At 41.9% G+C, this 18,070-nt stretch overlaps 1 protein-coding gene across 1 annotated transcript in view; it reads left to right on the top strand.

The window, feature by feature from the left end:
- LOC142655659 (uncharacterized) overlaps positions 1-18,070 on the top strand; it is a 235,042-nt gene that overhangs the window by 77,343 nt on the left and 139,629 nt on the right. Inside the window, exons 19-26 of the mRNA XM_075830110.1 lie at positions 1,535-1,654; positions 3,210-3,302; positions 10,691-10,908; positions 11,136-11,329; positions 12,772-13,071; positions 14,665-14,885; positions 15,858-16,019; positions 17,791-17,868. Of these exons, the coding sequence (XP_075686225.1) occupies positions 1,535-1,654; positions 3,210-3,302; positions 10,691-10,908; positions 11,136-11,329; positions 12,772-13,071; positions 14,665-14,885; positions 15,858-16,019; positions 17,791-17,868 (1,386 nt within the window). The remainder of the gene's footprint in view (positions 1-1,534; positions 1,655-3,209; positions 3,303-10,690; positions 10,909-11,135; positions 11,330-12,771; positions 13,072-14,664; positions 14,886-15,857; positions 16,020-17,790; positions 17,869-18,070) is intronic.

The following is an 18,070-nucleotide window of genomic DNA, read 5'->3' as shown; positions in this document are numbered from 1 at the left end:
CTAATGAATCAGAACATCTATACATAAATGTGACTTTTTTGGCATTTTAATATTCTATGGAAATCACAAATCCAGTGGAGCCTTTATTTAGACTTTTCTATTAATTTTATATAACCTGGGCCCTCATTGAACTTGGATCCTCTCCCACTATAGTACTTTGTTTAAGGGGTGGGTGTTCCTGACCTATTTTTGCTTTAGTTTTGGGGGAATTTCTGTCCCTATAACTGCTGACCTATTCACACGGCAGGGATGGTCGGCTTATTTAACGACCACCATATGGCCGCAGTTAAAATAATAAAAAAAAAATCACACGGCCGTTTTTTTTTGGCCAATTTTACCGGGTCGCCAAGAAATGAAACAAGCCAGGCTTGTCATTTCAAACATGAGATTAATTAATATTACTAGGATTGTTCACAGACTTTTTTTTTTCTCAATGCATTTTTTCTAAAACTAAAACAACCATTAGGACATACAATCTATATGCATCTTATCTATTCACAGGTATGCTGTTTTCCAAAAGTAGATATAATCACAGACCTGTGCAGACTACAGGGTCAGTGATCCATTCTTAGTGCTGTGTACATAAAAAACAAAGACTTCTCTCTCAGTACTTCTCTCCTAATAAAGTTTATATTTGAGTATTTTCCAAGAAGTTCTATACAGGGCTTGAACAGGGTGTTGCCTGGGTAGGTGCCCACATATGGCGCCATGAAGTATTTGGTTGCATTGAGTGACACAATGGTGGCCGTTTGGCTCATTAACCATTAGCCATTAACCATTACTGTGGAGCGCCTGTTATCCTGGTTCATACGGTAGCCAGAATGCTGCTGTTCAATCAGTTTTTCCCCTACTCTAAATGGATATTCAGAAGTAGTACTATGCCTTTCACATAAACATGTGTTTGGTGTGACTGGTGGCTACTCTTCTCAACGGAGCATAGGCTTAGCTGCCTATGAAGCCAGATCATCTGGTCAGATAGCGACTGTTCAGGTAAACATGAACACACTTCTACAGTTAAAACGAAAAAAGGCCCCCCACCTCTTCACCCTCGGTTATGTGAGTGTATGCATTATTTCTTTATACATGAATGCAAGTCTCTTTGTGCACATCCAATTCTTTTCAATACTGTATGATCTTGGGGGGCCAGTTTACAGAGGAGTATTTTTGGTGGGAACCTCAAGAACAGCTTGTCACTAGGGCCCAGGTCATACCTCTGTTTGGAGAACCAGTTCACAAGAAAATTTTAAATCGTTGACAACAATCTAGATTTTCACGAGAACTGTCCCAGGAGCTGGACCTCAACAGAGCGTGTTACATGCTAATTTTCTTAAAAATGGCAGTTTCTGGTAACTTCTCAGGCAAAACGAGGGCATCGCTTAAAATTTAGGCAATTTTGAATTCAAATGTTGGTCAGTATGATAGGATAGGACCATCAATACACCAGATTTGCAAATGTCAGTTTTTAAGAATTTTATATATAAAACCTGTAAAATAACTGCCTGCATTTTTATTATTTTATTTTACTCCTTAACAGTTGAGGTTTCCACGCAGTTTGAGGTTTGATGGGGAGATTTTCTCAAGGGAAAATAAGAAAGATGGTTTTGATCATGGACTACGTGGAAAAATCATAATCAATGCCAACAATACTCTACAGGTATGAAATGTTATGATATTATATTGTACATGTTGGGATCAGGGGGCACTTGATTTATGGATATAAGGGGCTGCATTCTTAAACCTAGTGGGGGCAATAACATTGGTAGATAGTACTGTTCTTTATATTGTATAAAATATCACATATTAATTGAAAACCAGTATTTATAGTGCCTTCATTTTCTAAAATATGTTACATTAAAACTCAGTTTCCCCCAAGCTCATTTTGGGCACACTTGTGTGCAGGTATATCATATATTACGCTCCCTGCACACATGTCAGGACAGCTTCTTTGTTTTGGATGTAATGTATTATTGCAGTCTATGCAAGAATCACAAACCTTTTGGATGAAACCTGAGGTATCTGAAGGAAACTTGATGAAGAAGTTAGTGGGACCCTCAAAACCCAATTACAATTAATTAGCATGGTCCATTTTGATGATATCAAGTATTAGTTCAGCAGTGACATGGAATATCTTGGTTGTCTTCACCTGCCTGAACTTATCCCATTATTGGATGTTCTGGTTCCAAGGCTACAGCTGGTGCCTGATAAACCTTAGCATACAAGCCTTTCATGTGTGCCTATATTAGCACTTCTCTTCCAGATGAGCTCACGCCCACTGTGCCCATCATCAGATTCTTGCTTTGCCCTTTTCTTTGTTGGTTACTACTCTATAGATTGCCTGATTCCCTCTTGGAACTGGGTGGTGACATTTAATATATTAGAAATAGAACAGACTATTGAACACGTGTTGTAACAAATTTATGATTACATCTTCTTTCTTCATGGCCATACATAGATATGAGGGGGCTACTTAGCAAAGATTAAACAGGGTTCCTTTCTGGTACTGGTTAACACTACCTAACACCCCCCTAACCATGTGGGACAGCGGGACATGGTGCTAGTTTTCCACACCATCTTCTTTCCACGATCCTTGGTTTTGTTTTTCACACACATTTGCTTGAAGGATCTGTGGAGAGAGGATCACTGTACACGTTGTCAGGCAACCGGGTCTGGGCCCCCTGTCTTCTCGGAGCCCATAGCAGTCATATGGTGTGCCTTTATGGTATGCACACACTTTGCCTTCTTTGTTAAATCTATCACAACATACATCACTACCATTAACTTTCAGAATGGCTGATATGACGCCATTTTTTCTATGCCAGGGTCTGTGTGGAGCAGAGATGCAACTTTTTTTCTCATTTACGACTCTTCTGGCAATTTATTTTATTTTTTTAAAAGTTGCATTTTTTAAATGTGTCCAAATCCTGGCCAAGCAGTTAGCCTCACACACCTTTCACTCCAATTTTACAAATGGATGTGCATAGCACAAATTACTCTAAATTCTGGCACAAATGGTTAATAAATATGCCACCAACCAGTAATATGTGCTTCTAAAAAAAAAAAAGGCGCAAATACATTGATTAATGTGGGCCTGTGTGTTATTAAAACTGTCCATAATACATGTCTAGAACACTTTTAATTGTTGTTGATTTGGTGGGCTTTATAATATTTTAAATGTTTTTATCTAATTTCATGTGTTTTTTTGTTGACAGCTGCATGTTCAGTTTAACAAATCTCTCAATCATATGGGGTTTTACGCTCATCTTTCCCATCCATATCCGTGGAGAATTCCTCAGAATCTTCAGGTAATATTGGATGAAGACCCAAATATTCTGCCCGCTGGAGCTGTCATGCCACCACTTATACTACTAACAAATCAAATCTTTGCAGTACATGTGTAATGATGGGGGTAAGGAAACAGACAAGTGAGCCCTAATCTACCCGCCACTCAGTCCCTGCATACTTGCAACGACCCGCCCTAGGCGACGGGGTACAACTGGGCGACGGTCCCTACGCTCAATAAGTGCATGACAGACAAACAGACAAGGGTACACAGAAGCAAGGGAAAAGGGGCAGTTGCACACGGCAACACCGTGAGCAACAAGAGAGGTGAACGAGCCGAGTCAAACCAGGAGTGTACGAGGTACCAAACGCAGAGCAGGAGAGTAGTGAACAAGCCGAGTCAAACCAGGAGTGTACGAGGTACCAAACGCAGAGCAGGAGAGTAGTCAGTAAGCCAGGGTCAAATGGTACAAGAAGCTGCAGCAGGGCCAGGAAACAAAATGAGAAGAATCACAAGCAAGGAGGAACAGGAAAGGCAGGTATAAATAGACAGAGGGCGGGAGCTAGCTCCGTCTGGCCAGGCTGTGATAGGCTCTCCCACTCCTAAGCCTGCCATCCTGAGTGGTGGAAGATGGAGTCAGTCTCACAGACATAGAAGCAGGTGCAGACTGATTACCTATGGGCGTGGATACAGAAGCTGTGCCTGGCAGATCCTTAACAGTACCCCCCCTTTTATGAGGGGCCACCGGACTCTTTCTAGATGGACCTGGTTTATTGGGGAAACGAAGGTGGAACCTCCTGACCAATACCCCAGCGTGAACATCCCGGGCGGGTACCCAAGTCCTCTCCTCAGGCCCGTATCCTCTCCAATGGACCAGGTACTGGAGGGAGCCTTGGACCATCTTGCTGTCCACAATCTTGGCCACCTCGAATTCTACCCCCTCAGGGTTGAGAACGGGGACAGGAGGTTTCCTCGAGGGAGCCAAGGACGGGGAGCAGCGTTTAAGGAGGGAGGCATGAAACACGTCGTGTACTCGAAAAGATGGGGGCAACTCCAGTCGGAAGGATTCAGGATTGAGGACTTCAATGACCTTGTATGGCCCTATAAACCGGGGAGCAAACTTCTTGGACGGGACTTTAAGGCTCAAGTTCTTTGACGATAGCCACACCAGATCCCCGACCATAAACAAGGGGTTAGCAGAACGTCTTCTATCTGCCTGAGTTTTTTGTATGCTCTGGGACGCCTCTAGGTTCTTCTGAACCTGGGCCCAAACTGTGCACAGTTCCCGATGAACGACCTCTACCTCGGGATTGTTGGAACTACCAGGTGAAACGGAGGAGAACCGTGGATTAAACCCAAAATTACAGAAAAAGGGGGAGACCCCTGACGAGTTACTGACCCGGTTATTAAGGGAAAATTCGGCGAGGGGAATGAATGAGACCCAATCATATTGACAGTCGGAGATAAAACACCTTAAATATTGTTCTAGAGACTGATTAGTCCTCTCAGTTTGGCCATTAGTTTCAGGATGGAAGGCAGAGGAGAAGGACAGATCAATCTCCAACTTTTTACAGAAGGCTCTCCAAAACAAAGAAACAAATTGTACCCCTCTATCAGAAACAATATTGACAGGGACCCCATGGAGACGCAGGATGTGTTTGACAAACAAGGTAGCTAACGTCTTAGCATTGGGTAGTTTTTTGAGGGGCACAAAGTGGCACATCTTACTGAAACAGTCTACTACAACCCACACCACCGACTTGCCTTGAGATGGAGGCAAATTGGTGATAAAATCCATGGAGATATGGGTCCAAGGTCTCTGGGGAATGGGCAAAGAACGTAGTAAGCCCGCTGGTCGGGACCTGGGAGTCTTGGACCTAGCACAAACCTCACAAGCGGCGACATAGGCCTTAACATCTTTAGGCAACCCAGGCCACCAATAGTTTCTGGCAATGAGGTGCTTGGTACCCAGGATGCCTGGATGACCAGATAGTGCGGAGTCATGATTTTCCCTAAGTACCCTTAGCCGGAATTGCAGGGGAACAAACAGCTTGTTCTCAGGAAGGTTCCCGGGGGCTGAACCTTGATCAGCCCCAATTTAGACTAAATCAGAATCAATAGAGGAAATGATTATACCTGGAGGCAAAATACAAGCAGGATCTTCCTCCGAAGGAGGGCTGGCCATGAAGCTACGCGACAGTGCATCAGCCTTAATATTTTTAGACCCAGCCCTATAGGTAACCAAAAAATTTAATCTGGTAAAAAATAACGCCCATCGAGCTTGTCTTGGGTTTAGCCTCCGGGCCGATTCTAGGAAAACCAGATTCTTGTGGTCGGTAAGGACCGTTACCTGGTGCCTAGCCCCCTCCAGGAAGTGGCACCACTCTTCAAATGCCCATTTAATGTCTAAGAGTTCGCGGTTGCCAATATCATAGTTACTCTCAGTGAGCGAAAACTTCCTGGAGAAGTAGGCACAGGGACGGAGATGGGTGAGGGACCTGGTATCCTGGGACAAGACAGCCCCCACTCCCACCTCGGACGCGTCAACCTACACCGGGGCCGAGATAAAGCACTTCTTAAGGACCTCAAAAGCCTGGACAGCCTCAGGAGGCCAGCGGAGGAGATCAGCACCCTTGCGAGTGAGGTCCGTAAGAGGCTTAGCGATGACCGAGAAGTTAGCAATAAATCTCCTGTAATAATTAGCGAACCCCAAGAAGCACTGTAACGCCTTCAGGGAGGCAGGTTGGACCCATTCCGCCACAGCCTGGACCTTGGCGGGGTCCATGCGGAATTCATGAGGAGTGAGGATTTGACCCAAAAATGGTATCTCCTGCACCCCAAACACACATTTTTCGGTCTTCACAAACAGTTTGTTTTCCCGAAGGACCTGGAGCACCTTCCTGACATGCTCAATGTGGGAGGACCAGTCCTTGGAAAACACAAGTATATCATCAAGGTACACTACAAGAAATACCCCCAGGTAATCTCTTAAAATCTCATTTATGAAATTCTGGAAGACCGCGGGAGCATTACACAACCCAAAGGGCATGACGAGGTATTCGAAATGACCTTCGGGCGTGTTAAACGCAGTCTTCCACTCATCCTCCTCTTTGATGCGGGTAAGGTTATACGCCCCCCGTAGATCAAACTTAGAGAACCATTGGGCCCCCTGAACCTGATTAAAGAGATCAGGAATCAAAGGAAGGGGATACTGGTTCCTTACAGTGACCTTATTCAAGTTACGGTAGTCAATGCATGGCTTAAGACCACCATCCTTCTTCCCTACGAAGAAGAAGCCAGCACCTACCGGAGAAGTAGAGGGGCGAATGTAACCCTTGGCCAGGCATTCCTGGATATACTCTCTCATGGCTTCACATTCGGGACAAGAGAGATTAAATATCCTACCCTTAGGGAGCTTAGCTCCTGGTACCAAATCTATAGCGCAATCATATTCTCTATGAGGAGGTAACACTTCGGAGGCCTCCTTAGAGAAAACATCAGCGAAGTCCTGAACAAACTCAGGTAGCATGTTCACCTCCTCAGGGGGAGAAATAGAATTAACAGAAAAACATGACGTCAAGCATTCATTACCCCATTTGGTAAGATCCCCAGTATTCCAGTCAAACGTGGGATTATGCAACTGCAACCAGGGAAGGCCTAAAACCAAATCGGACGATAATCCCTGCGTCAACAGTACAGAGCACTGCTCCAAATGAATGGAGCCAACAAGGAGTTCAAAAACAGGGGTATGCTGTGTAAAATAACCATTAGCAAGAGGTGTGGAGTCGATACCCACTACTGGGACAGGTTTAGGCAAATCAATCAAAGGCATAGCTAGAGACATAGCAAATTCCACAGACATGATATTAGCAGATGACCCTGAATCCACGAAGGCACTGCCGGTAGCAGACCTACCACCAAAAGAGACCTGAAAGGGAAGCAAGATTTTATTACGTTTCATATTTACGGGAAATACCTGTACACCCAAGTGACCTCCCCGATGATCACTTAGGCGCGGAAGTTTTCCGGCTGCTTATTCTTACGCCTAGGACAGGTGTTCACTTGATGCTTGTCATCCCCACAATAGAAGCAGAGACAATTCTTCCTGCGGAACTCTCTACGTTGTTGGGGGGACACGGAGTCCCCGAGTTGCATAGGTACCTCCGAGTCTTCCGTGGAAGAATGAAGCAACGGAACCTCGGGAGGCATCATGGGGGAGTCAGAGGAGAAAACACAAAAACGTTCACGTTGTCGTTCCCTGAGACGTCGGTCAATTCGTACCGCTAAAGCTAGAACCTGGTCTAAGGAGTCAGAAGAGGGATAGCTAACTAGCAGGTCTTTCAGGGCGTTCGACAGACCCAACCTAAACTGGCACCTTAAGGCAGGGTCATTCCACCGAGAAGCTACGCACCACTTCCTAAAGTCAGAGCAATACTCCTCAACAGGTCTCTTACCCTGACGTAAGGTCACCAGCTGACTCTCGGCAAAGGCAGTCCTGTCAGTTTCGTCATAAATGAGTCCGAGAGCAGAAAAGAAAAGATCAACGGAGGAAAGTTCAGGGGCGTCAGGAGCCAAGGAGAAGGCCCATTCTTGGGGCCCTTCCTGGAGCCGGGACATAATTATACCCACCTGCTGGCTCTCAGAACCTGAGGAGTGGGGCTTTAAACGAAAATAGAGCCTACAACTCTCCCGAAAGGAGAGAAAAGTCTTCCGGTCCCCTGAGAACCGATCAGGCAACTTGAGGTGGGGTTCAAGAGGTGAGGTGAGGGGCACTACCATGGTAGCATCAGGCTGGTTGACCCTCTGAGCCAGGGCCTGGACCTGTAGGGAGAGACCCTGCATTTGCTGAACCAGGGTCTCAAGGGGGTCCATAGTAGTGTGAGGGACCAGGGTAGAGTAGGTATATGGGCTTGTGATTATGTAATGATGGGGGTAAGGAAACAGACAAGTGAGCCCTAATCTACCCGCCACTCAGTCCCTGCCTACTTGCAACGACCCGCCCTAGGCGACGGGGTACAACTGGGCGACGGTCCCTACGCTCAATAAGTGCACGACAGACAAACAGACAAGGGTACACAGAAGCAAGGGAAAAGGGGCAGTTGCCCACGGCAACACCATGAGCAACAAGAGAGGTGAACGAGCCGAGTCAAACCAGGAGTGTACGAGGTACCAAACGCAGAGCAGGAGAGTAGTGAACAAGCCGAGTCAAACCAGGAGAGTACGAGGTACCAAACGCAGAGCAGGAGAGTAGTCAGTAAGCCAGGGTCAATATGAAGCAGGGTCAAATGGTACAAGAAGCTGCAGCAGGGCCAGGAAACAAAACGTGAAGAATCACAAGCAAGGAGGAACAGGAAAGGCAGGTATAAATAGACAGAGGGCGGGAGCTAGCTCCGTCTGGCCAGGCTGTGATAGGCTCTCCCACTCCTAAGCCTGCCATCCTGAGTGGTGGAAGATGGAGTCAGTCTCACAGACATAGAAGCAGGTGCAGACTGATTACCTATGGGCGTGGATACAGAAGCTGTGCCTGGCAGATCCTTAACAACATGTTCCTATACTATATGAAAAAAAGAAAGAGCTCTCCTGCTTCAGTATTTAAACTGTATTTGGCAAATCGAATGCAGTATTACACTGAACACTGTCACCATTTGTGTGTATGGTCACTATTAGGTGTCTTGACATTTTTCAGAGTTTATATAAATTTGTGCATCAGGTCTACCAAATACTTTCTAGGCCTGAAACTACTGATTAGAATGTGCTACAACTTTCTGATCATATGTATTCGACTATATGCTTGACATTTATCCCTTTTCATCCTGTTGGTCAATGGTTTCTTAAAGGGTCCCTCCAATTATATAGAAAAAAACAATTATAGTGCAGGAGTGTGCCCAATAATAATCTTTGTACATAACTTGCAAAGCAGATTCTGACTGGATAGCAGCATGGACTGGCTGCGGTCCGTGCTGCTCCTGACTACTCAGTAGGAGACAGAACGTCCTGCTCTGTCTCGTAGGCTCCCATTTTCGGTACTGGAACCAGCACTGTATAATGTGATGGGATCCTGCAGTGCTTGCTGCCCTGCTAGAGATGGGAACCTAGGAGACAGACAAGGATCTTATGTCTCCTACTGCACAGTTATGAGCAGCTTGCAGCCCGCACCGCGGCCATGCATGCTGATAGAGACAGAGTCTAGAAAAAAGTGTAGAAAAAAATCCTCCAGCTCACCTTGTCACAAGAAAGTCAGCACACGGATCCTCGTGTCGGCACACGCCAGAAATACTTCAGAAACAGGAGGGTTGGATCCAGCGCTGTAGATACGATGTCTGTTAAAACGGGAGTCTATTCCCAAGTTTTATTTTGTCTTGATTAAAATCGTAGCAAGTGAGCTACGTGTAGTGGTTGAAGTGACAAGTGGGTATTGTCCAAATCCAGAGGGAAGAAGAAATATAGGCGGTAGCCTACGCGTTTCAGACCTTCTCTAGGTCCTTAGTCATGGCTTTAATCAAGACAAAATAAAACTTGGGAATAGACTCCCGTTTTAACAGACATCGTATCTACAGCGCTGGATCCAACCCTCCTGTTTCAGAGACAGAGTCTGTTGAGGAAGTTATTTCGAAAAACCGTTATTGCGGACACTCCTGCACCATAATAATTTCTTTATTTAATTGGACATACACTTTAAATTAGACTTATAATGCAATCTCCTGGTATTGTTCTATAACTGATGTTTCAGTAATGTCTTGTTAGATACAATAAAATAAAAAATTTTGACTAATGGCTGCAAATGTCTTGAAATAAAAAAAACTACCTGTACTACCCTATTCTTTCAACTAGGCAAAATAGCACTGACGCTCTGGTTACCCTCCCAGTGATTGCTTACATGCAGGCATCATGTGACTACAGCCAATCAAAGGGCTCAGCAGTAGCGAATAATTTTTTTGCCCATCATGACAGGAATATAGCACACAACCATTCATCTGATTGGTTGCAGCAGTCACATGCTGCGTGCATAAGAACAATCACTGGGAGGGCCTCTGGAACATCACCGCTGGATGGAAAGGATAGGTGAGTACTGGTTGTTTTTTTTATTACAGGACATTTGCAGCCATTAGAATTTTTTTTTTTAGAACTTTGATAATCCCTTTAATCTGGCATCACTTCTTAGTATTGGTTATCTCTGCTCAGTATTTTGGTTCTGATTCTGAAAAATTGTATATAATCCTGCAGTTCTGTGTCAAAAATAATTGCCAGACTATAAAAATTTCAGTTTTTGGTCTAACTTTTAAATGCTGGTTTAAAAGAATTTAACTTTTTATATATTTGGGCCTTTAGGTCTAGCGCCTCTTTTAATATTAAGTATTTTACAGATTTTAAGCTGATCTGCAGGTAACTTTTACATTGCTTTGTATATAGATTCAAGCTTTAGGAAAGAAATATGGTGGAAGTAGTACAAATGGAAGCTTTATTCTTCACTATGATGGTAAAGACATGGCATTAATTGAAGTTGATTTAGACCATGAGAGTCGAAAGAATATCAGGACACTTGGTGTAAGTGTGTCCATGCAACAAGCTCTAACAGCTGATCTGCAGACTGCCGGGTTAAAAATAATAGGCAAAATTCTGCCATCCAGGTAATATAATAATTACTTATGTTATTGCAATTATTATTATTTTATGTAGAATATTGTCATAACCCGGTTTCGGAACATAGAATCTTTTCTACCATTTCATGGCTCTATATGCGTTTTGTGCATGTTTGTATGATTTCAGTATAACCCTATAAAACATTATTGATCGGTTCGTCCTTTTCTACTGAGATTGATTGAGATAATTAACATATTTTTTATTTTTATGACAGAATGTCCTTGACATCCAAGATTAATTTCAATGATAAATCTTTGTTAATTGACTTATCGGGATCAAAAGAACAGAAAGTGGGTCTTCTGTTGTCATTTGCTGGAAATCTGGTGCACAGCTTTGAAGGTTTGGCTACTGTCCCGCATCAGCTTTCAGTTGATGGAGCTTTGAAGCAAAAAAAGAATATTAATGAAGGTGATTTCTTTATGTAACAAATTAAATCCACAAGTCCAACCACAACTGTTCTGTCAGATGAACAGAAAGACCAAAGGAAACTAGCATTTCTGTTTGCAATATCATTGATTTCAAATATATATTTTTTTTTGCGTCCATTCCGCTAGGTCTCCATTTTTTTCGATGCAAACAACAGTTTGGTGCTGCGCTATTGTTCTCATTGAAAATATGGAAACCTAGCGGAACGGACAAAAACTGAAACCAACTGAAAGAAAAAAAAATACCATTGAAATGGTATTGCAAACGGAAACGGAACAGATGAACGGAAAGACCAAACTGAAGGCAAACGTTATGTAAACAGGGCCTAAGACATGCCTCTGAGTAAGGTTTCGTTCACATCTGCATCGTAGGCTCTGCGTTATGGGCCTCCATCGCAGACCTACAGGGATTACCGGAGATTACAGGAGACAATAGCACAGCATGCTGCACTATTGTGTCTGGTAAAATCACAGACACCCGCACGGAAAGGTGACAGAACCCATTGAAGTCAATGGGTTCCGTCGGCTGCCGGCGGTGTCCGTTGTGCAGTGGAACCGTTGCTGCCATTATTCCCTTGTTCTGCTCCTCTGGCGAAGCAGAACAATGGATTGGCACAACACAGGTGTGAACCTAGCCTAAGAGAGTTCCCCAATCTCTTTAGAACCACGTGTATAGTAGAGTTCAGACACATTAAGTTTTAAACATTTTAGTGAAATTAAAATAAAACCACAATGAATCAACCAAATAGAACATTAACACAAAAAATCTCAAATTGTCACATAATTTTTGTGAAATGTGCATTTGACTGTAATATCAAGAGCATGTTATATATTCCTGACCAAGGAGCCAAATGCAAGTGATATGGATCTGTCTGGTGTTAGCAGCTGACAACATCTAGAGAGCTACATTCATAGAGCTCTAGGGTAATTGGTTGGGGAACACTTCTCTAAAGTTGCCCATAGATATAAGCCAACAGTTATTTCCCCTAGCTTGAATGAGAAAGCATGTGAGAAACAAGCCGCTGCTAAACACATGAAATGTCTGTCCCTATAAATTGCTGCTGGGCAATAGGCGGATAAGTTCATTACAATACGTTTATAGAAATACCGTACATAAAAAAGTACTAAAGTACACTACAACCATATATTTCTATATACATTTAATACATTACAATACTGTCATTTTTCATTTTAAGTTTGCGCCAATTTACCACTTAGTGGTGAACTTGTTTTAATTGAGCCCCTACACTACAATTTTGACCGCACACCAGGGCACTTACCCTTTCCATTTGGACCTAGGCCTATATTCTACCAATAATATTGACGCCAATTAGCATAAAAACCTATAAACTAATGAGGCTGTAATATTTTTGGTGTGTTCTATAAGTTTCATTTAATGTAACAAACCTCTAATTTTATTTTTAGGATACATCAGTTTTTTAAAGAATCAGAATGTCTACCAGATCAATATCCGAAACAGAAATATTTTTAACAATGGCAGCCTTCACAATATTAGCATTAGCTTCACCCAAAATGGAAGCCATGCACTGCCTACAGAAACCAAGATCAGAGCAAATGTTCACCTGGAGAAACTGCATAAGCAGGGACAGGTCTGCATGCAGATTGATAAAAGACTCTTGTGTGTGGATTTAGTAAATGCTGCTGATCAAGAGCAACGACTTAAAGGAATTGTGTCACACAACATAGTTTCATTGCAGAATGCAGGTTTGTTAGAGAATACTTTCTCATATTCATAATAAGCTGGTGCTGGTATTTCCTATTATATAGGATTCATTGAATATACTTTTATGCAAGTCCCTTTCAGTCCTAAAAAATTACAATTGCAATCTGGTACTTGTTATGTACAGTTTTACCGAGGTATCTATATTTATGAATTCAGTACTTTATATTTTATAAAGGTTTCCTGACGATAAACTGATCAAATCGGTCTAGCTACTGGGACGCCAGAGAATAGCTGTAATTCTAATTCTAAGAATTTCAATGTGATTGTAAGAATTAGCATGTAAATCTAATTAAAGTTTCCAATTCCACTGTAGCGCAACCTCAGGGGAAATGAAGCATTACATAGTGGCCATTGAAATGAATAGCTGCCTATGTCCTCCACAGAGAGAGAGAATGTTTGTAGCCTCTCTCCAGCTCGTAGTTGAGGGTCATGAAGAGGAGATCTTACTATATCTAAGAGGGCTTGTCACTAGGTCATATAAGTTGAACTGCTTTACTGACCTGTATAGCGCTGTCTCCCTGATTCCAGCACTGTGTTTTTTTTCCTGGAACCCCCCATTCCAGAGATATGGCCCACTGTTGTGTTGGCTCCCTCTTTGCTAATTTGCTGTAATTAGCCAACAGAGCGTGGACTACCCTCAAGCTGCCTCGTGCTGATTGATCAGAGGCAGGGAAGCTAGATCCACCTCGGCAGAATGAGGGTACTTCACGCCCCTTTGGCTAACTACAGCAAATTAGCATATAGGAAGCCAACACAACAGTGGGCCAGATCTCTGGAACGGCGGGGGTGACCAGGAAAAAAAATATCTGACGCTATAATCAGGGAGACAGCGCTATTCAGGTCAGATAACCAGTTCAACTTATATGACCTAGTGACAGGTCATCTTCAACTCAGAATTCCCAGATAGGGTATTTGAAAATATTTTTTTCTAGACCAGGCAACCCCATTAAGAGGATTGGTCTTGGCTGTTTGCCACAAACATGATTCTACGATCTGCTACTACCTGTTAAGGCAAATCTAACAGGCCAGGAATGAACACAGAGGCCAGAAGCAATATGCATAGGCACAAGGCCACTCCCATAGTGATAAAAATACATTGTAACAAGATCTGGTACCAAGTGTAAAAGAGAAGAGTAGTTATACGAGCCAGGATTATATAACTGGAGCAATATGAAATATAACCTGCGTGGATAGGGCGACACTAAATTTGAGGAAGTTATATAACTGTACAGATCCCCTTATAAACCAACCGGGAGTTTCCTGTATGCGGCATTTTCAGTCCTGAATATTTTGCAATTTCTCCCCAAGGATTTTTAAATCCAGAATTGAATTGGTTGGCCCGTCGATGTAATATGGGTCACTGTAAAAAAGGGCAAACTTTGCAAGGCTTTCTACATAATATTTCTCATAGAAAGCCAAATTAGATCACCAATATGTAACAAGAGCATGACTCCACCAGTTGGTGTCGGGTAGTGATTTCTTGTTGATCTTTTCACAAAAAGAGCAGAAACTTATTTTTGATTCTTCATTGACATAAAATAATACGTTAGTAACTGTTAGTTTTCATTTTGCAGGAATTCCTCCAATGAGTGCTCTTGAACTGACTTACAACAACACAAGTAACAACAAGACGTGTGGTATGGTATTGGGCACTGGATCGAGTAAACTTGATGTGTCCTTTGGAATAGAGAAATCAATAGTAAACACCCAGCTCAGAATGAGCTTGAAGCACAATATTGAAAAGCTTAAAACTCATAAAATTCCCTTCATTGTGAATGGTGTCTGCCATTATCAGGTAACTGCCTCTTTGTCATTGGATTGATATATAGAAAATGTATCTTGAAATGCTAGGACATGTATTGCACGAAGGGTAACATGCATTAGTGTTATACAATGGAACAACATGTCTAGTTACACTGAGATTAATGGTTCACTGCTTTTTAAAACGATCTGTATACAAAAAGTTATAATCTGTATCTTCATGAGTACATAATGCTTCATCCTGCTGTAAGATTTATACTGCCAAACTTTGATATTGGTGGAGCAGTAAAGATATAAATTCTTCTCCGCTGTCTTCTGTAACAACTAAAAAGACCCAAAAAGCGCATATTTGTCACCTGGAAAATTGTGTATTGTCTATAGTATTAAGCATACACTCCCCTTTCTTATTTGAACCCTCTTGGCCATTTCACAGAATCCTAAGGGCTCACATGACAACCCTCAAACCCCAAACGGGACATTTACAGATGACAGGACATACTATTTCTACTGCTGGGTACCCCAATCATCAGCACTTGAGGGGTCTGTCTGGAGCTGTCCGCTCCAACCAGTGGCCATGAGCCCCCTGTATGTAGCTCCCCAGCAGTGTGAAATACTATTTTGTACTGATGGTGCCAGGGAGGTCATGGCATCACTAGAACTTGGTACCAGGGTCAAAACCATATGATTGGCAGTTAGCACTAGAATAAAAGTCATATCACTTGGTTATATATCTAGTAGTCTTTTCCCATTTAGTGTGGCTTAACACCCCGCCTGTTGTATTTAAAAGAGTCTCTCAACCTTCAAAATGTTGGGCACCTTTGGTCTAAAATCTGCAGTCCACGAATCCACTTAAATGTTACTGATTTCCTAATGTTTAACATTGATAGTGAATTTATAGATCCAGTATCACCTTTGTCTAACATGCATTCTAAACATTCATTTTGGTTTCTAAAGGTGAGAATTGTTTTAGCTGCTGTTAAATATTAAATCTTGTTTTATATTTTAGAGCTTAAACAAAAAACTTCTTACTGGAGTCAACATTTCTATTGAAGGTGAACATATAAAAATTGAACTTCAGAAGAAAACGGCTGGAAGTACGTCCGATATCGGTCTCGTTCTCCACAATGACCTCAGCTCAATAAATAACTTAATACCATCAAGCATAAAGGTTGGCTTCAGATCTACAATAATCAGCAAATAAGTCATTATGCTTTGTGTAATGCCATTTGTTTCACTCTTCGCGGATGTTGAATCGTGAGGTAGTACAGAGGTCATGATCATCAAACATATTAGCACATGTGTTACTGCAAGGCTAGTGCTGCACTTTTCATCTGTGTTCAAACTGTACGAAGGCTTTGGATCTAGTGGTTGTGCTCAACCGAGAGCTAAAAAATGAACACTGTTCAATCATGTCTGTCTAAAGAAATACAGGTCATGGCAACTTGTCTCATTTCAATTCCACGAATGAAAATGGCAGGTGGTAGATGGATCGGGAATATGCATTGACTTATTAGTTGCACTAGTAATAATAAATTATGAGAAATTATTATTTACATAAAAAATATTAATTCTTATCACATACAGTTAATATACAACAAATAATTTAGAGTTAGTTCCCAAATCATAGCACAATCTAGCTAATTTCATTAGCTTTATGTTCATCTGGCTTATTTGAAACTTTTCTCTGGGCAGAAACGGTTAACATATATATATATATATAACACCATTATGATCAGTCCTTGGCTTTTATTAAAAAATGTTTATGAAAAATAACTTTTTTTTCTTCCAGAAACAGTGCCACTCTTGTTTATAGGCTGTGTCTGGTATTGCGGCTAAGACCTAATCACTTGAATGAGCATGAGCTGCAATATCAGACCATAGACTATTGCTAATCTCATATACACAAATGTTGATACCATAGGTAAAAATCAGGTTACCGGATATTTTTTTTAAAAATTATGTTGTATACATTATTTTAATCATATACTTTTGCTTTACATGAATTTTGATTTAATGCTAAATTTAGAATTCCTTTGCCCTACATTCTCTTGGCATGTTCTTGATTTATTTTTTTCCCCATAGTATTAATATAATCAATCTGTCAATTTAAAACATTTAGAAGTCCACTAATCTCCATCATTTTCTTCTAAGTGTACCTCCGCTTTCAGTGAAAAACCATTAGGCCTGGTTCACACAGTGCAGATTTGCGGCAGATTTTGTATATATTTTTCACGCCAAAACCAGGAACAGAACAAAAACAGAAGAAATATATAAAGAAAGGCCTGAAATTGTCTCCTCTCCTGGATCCAATTCTAGTTTTGGCTTAAAAATGCATGCAAAGTCTGCACCAAGTCTGCACTGTGTGAACAATGCCTTATAATGCAGGAGTGTGCACTATAATCGTTCTTCTAAATAATTTGTATTGGCTATCTTGCTTCTAGCAGCAGCACGGAATGTGTGAAGTCTGTGCTACCGGCTGCTCATAACTCTTCAGTGGGAGACAGAGCGTCCTCCTAGTCTCCATGGCTCCCGTATGCAGAATGTAATGTGATCCCACAGCGCCTGTGGCCATGCTGGAGACGGGAGCCATGGAGACGAGCAGGACCCTCTGTCTCCCACCGGAGAGTTATGAGCAACCGGCAGCATGGACTATACACAGTCCATGCTGCTGTAGAAGCAAAACCGGTAATTAATGATATTTAGAAAAATGATTATTGTGCACACTCCTGCACTATAATGGGTTTTCCCTGAAAGTGGAGGTACACTTTAATGACTTTATTTATACTTGGGAAGCAGATTACTGGCGCATACTATACATATGTTAATTTCATAATATAATAGTGTGGCAGTTATTTATCTGATTATATATAGATGCTATTAGTGATTTGCAGGCTGCAGATACATTTTTCATACATTCTAATTTCATTCTTATATTTTAGGCCATTTGCAATGGTGAGTTCACTCCAAACTTGTTCTATGGACATTGTCACGGGGAACTAACAAACAAAGTCGTAGAGGTACAAATTTACTTTTAAATTGCAAATGTTTATTAGAATGACAACACCGCTAATACTGTGTGTATATTATATATATATATATATATATATATATATATATATATGAAACGCTGATGAAGGAGTGAGCAGGTGCTTTAAATAATAATAACCACTCCCACTAGTCTTGAGGGGAGTGGCGTGTAGTGCATGGGATGTGTAGTAA

Source organism: Rhinoderma darwinii, chromosome 6, assembly GCF_050947455.1.
Source record: "Rhinoderma darwinii isolate aRhiDar2 chromosome 6, aRhiDar2.hap1, whole genome shotgun sequence".
NCBI lineage: Eukaryota > Metazoa > Chordata > Amphibia > Anura > Rhinodermatidae > Rhinoderma > Rhinoderma darwinii.
Note: the sequence above shows the minus strand (reverse complement) of the source record. Positions and strands in the feature narration are given on the sequence as shown.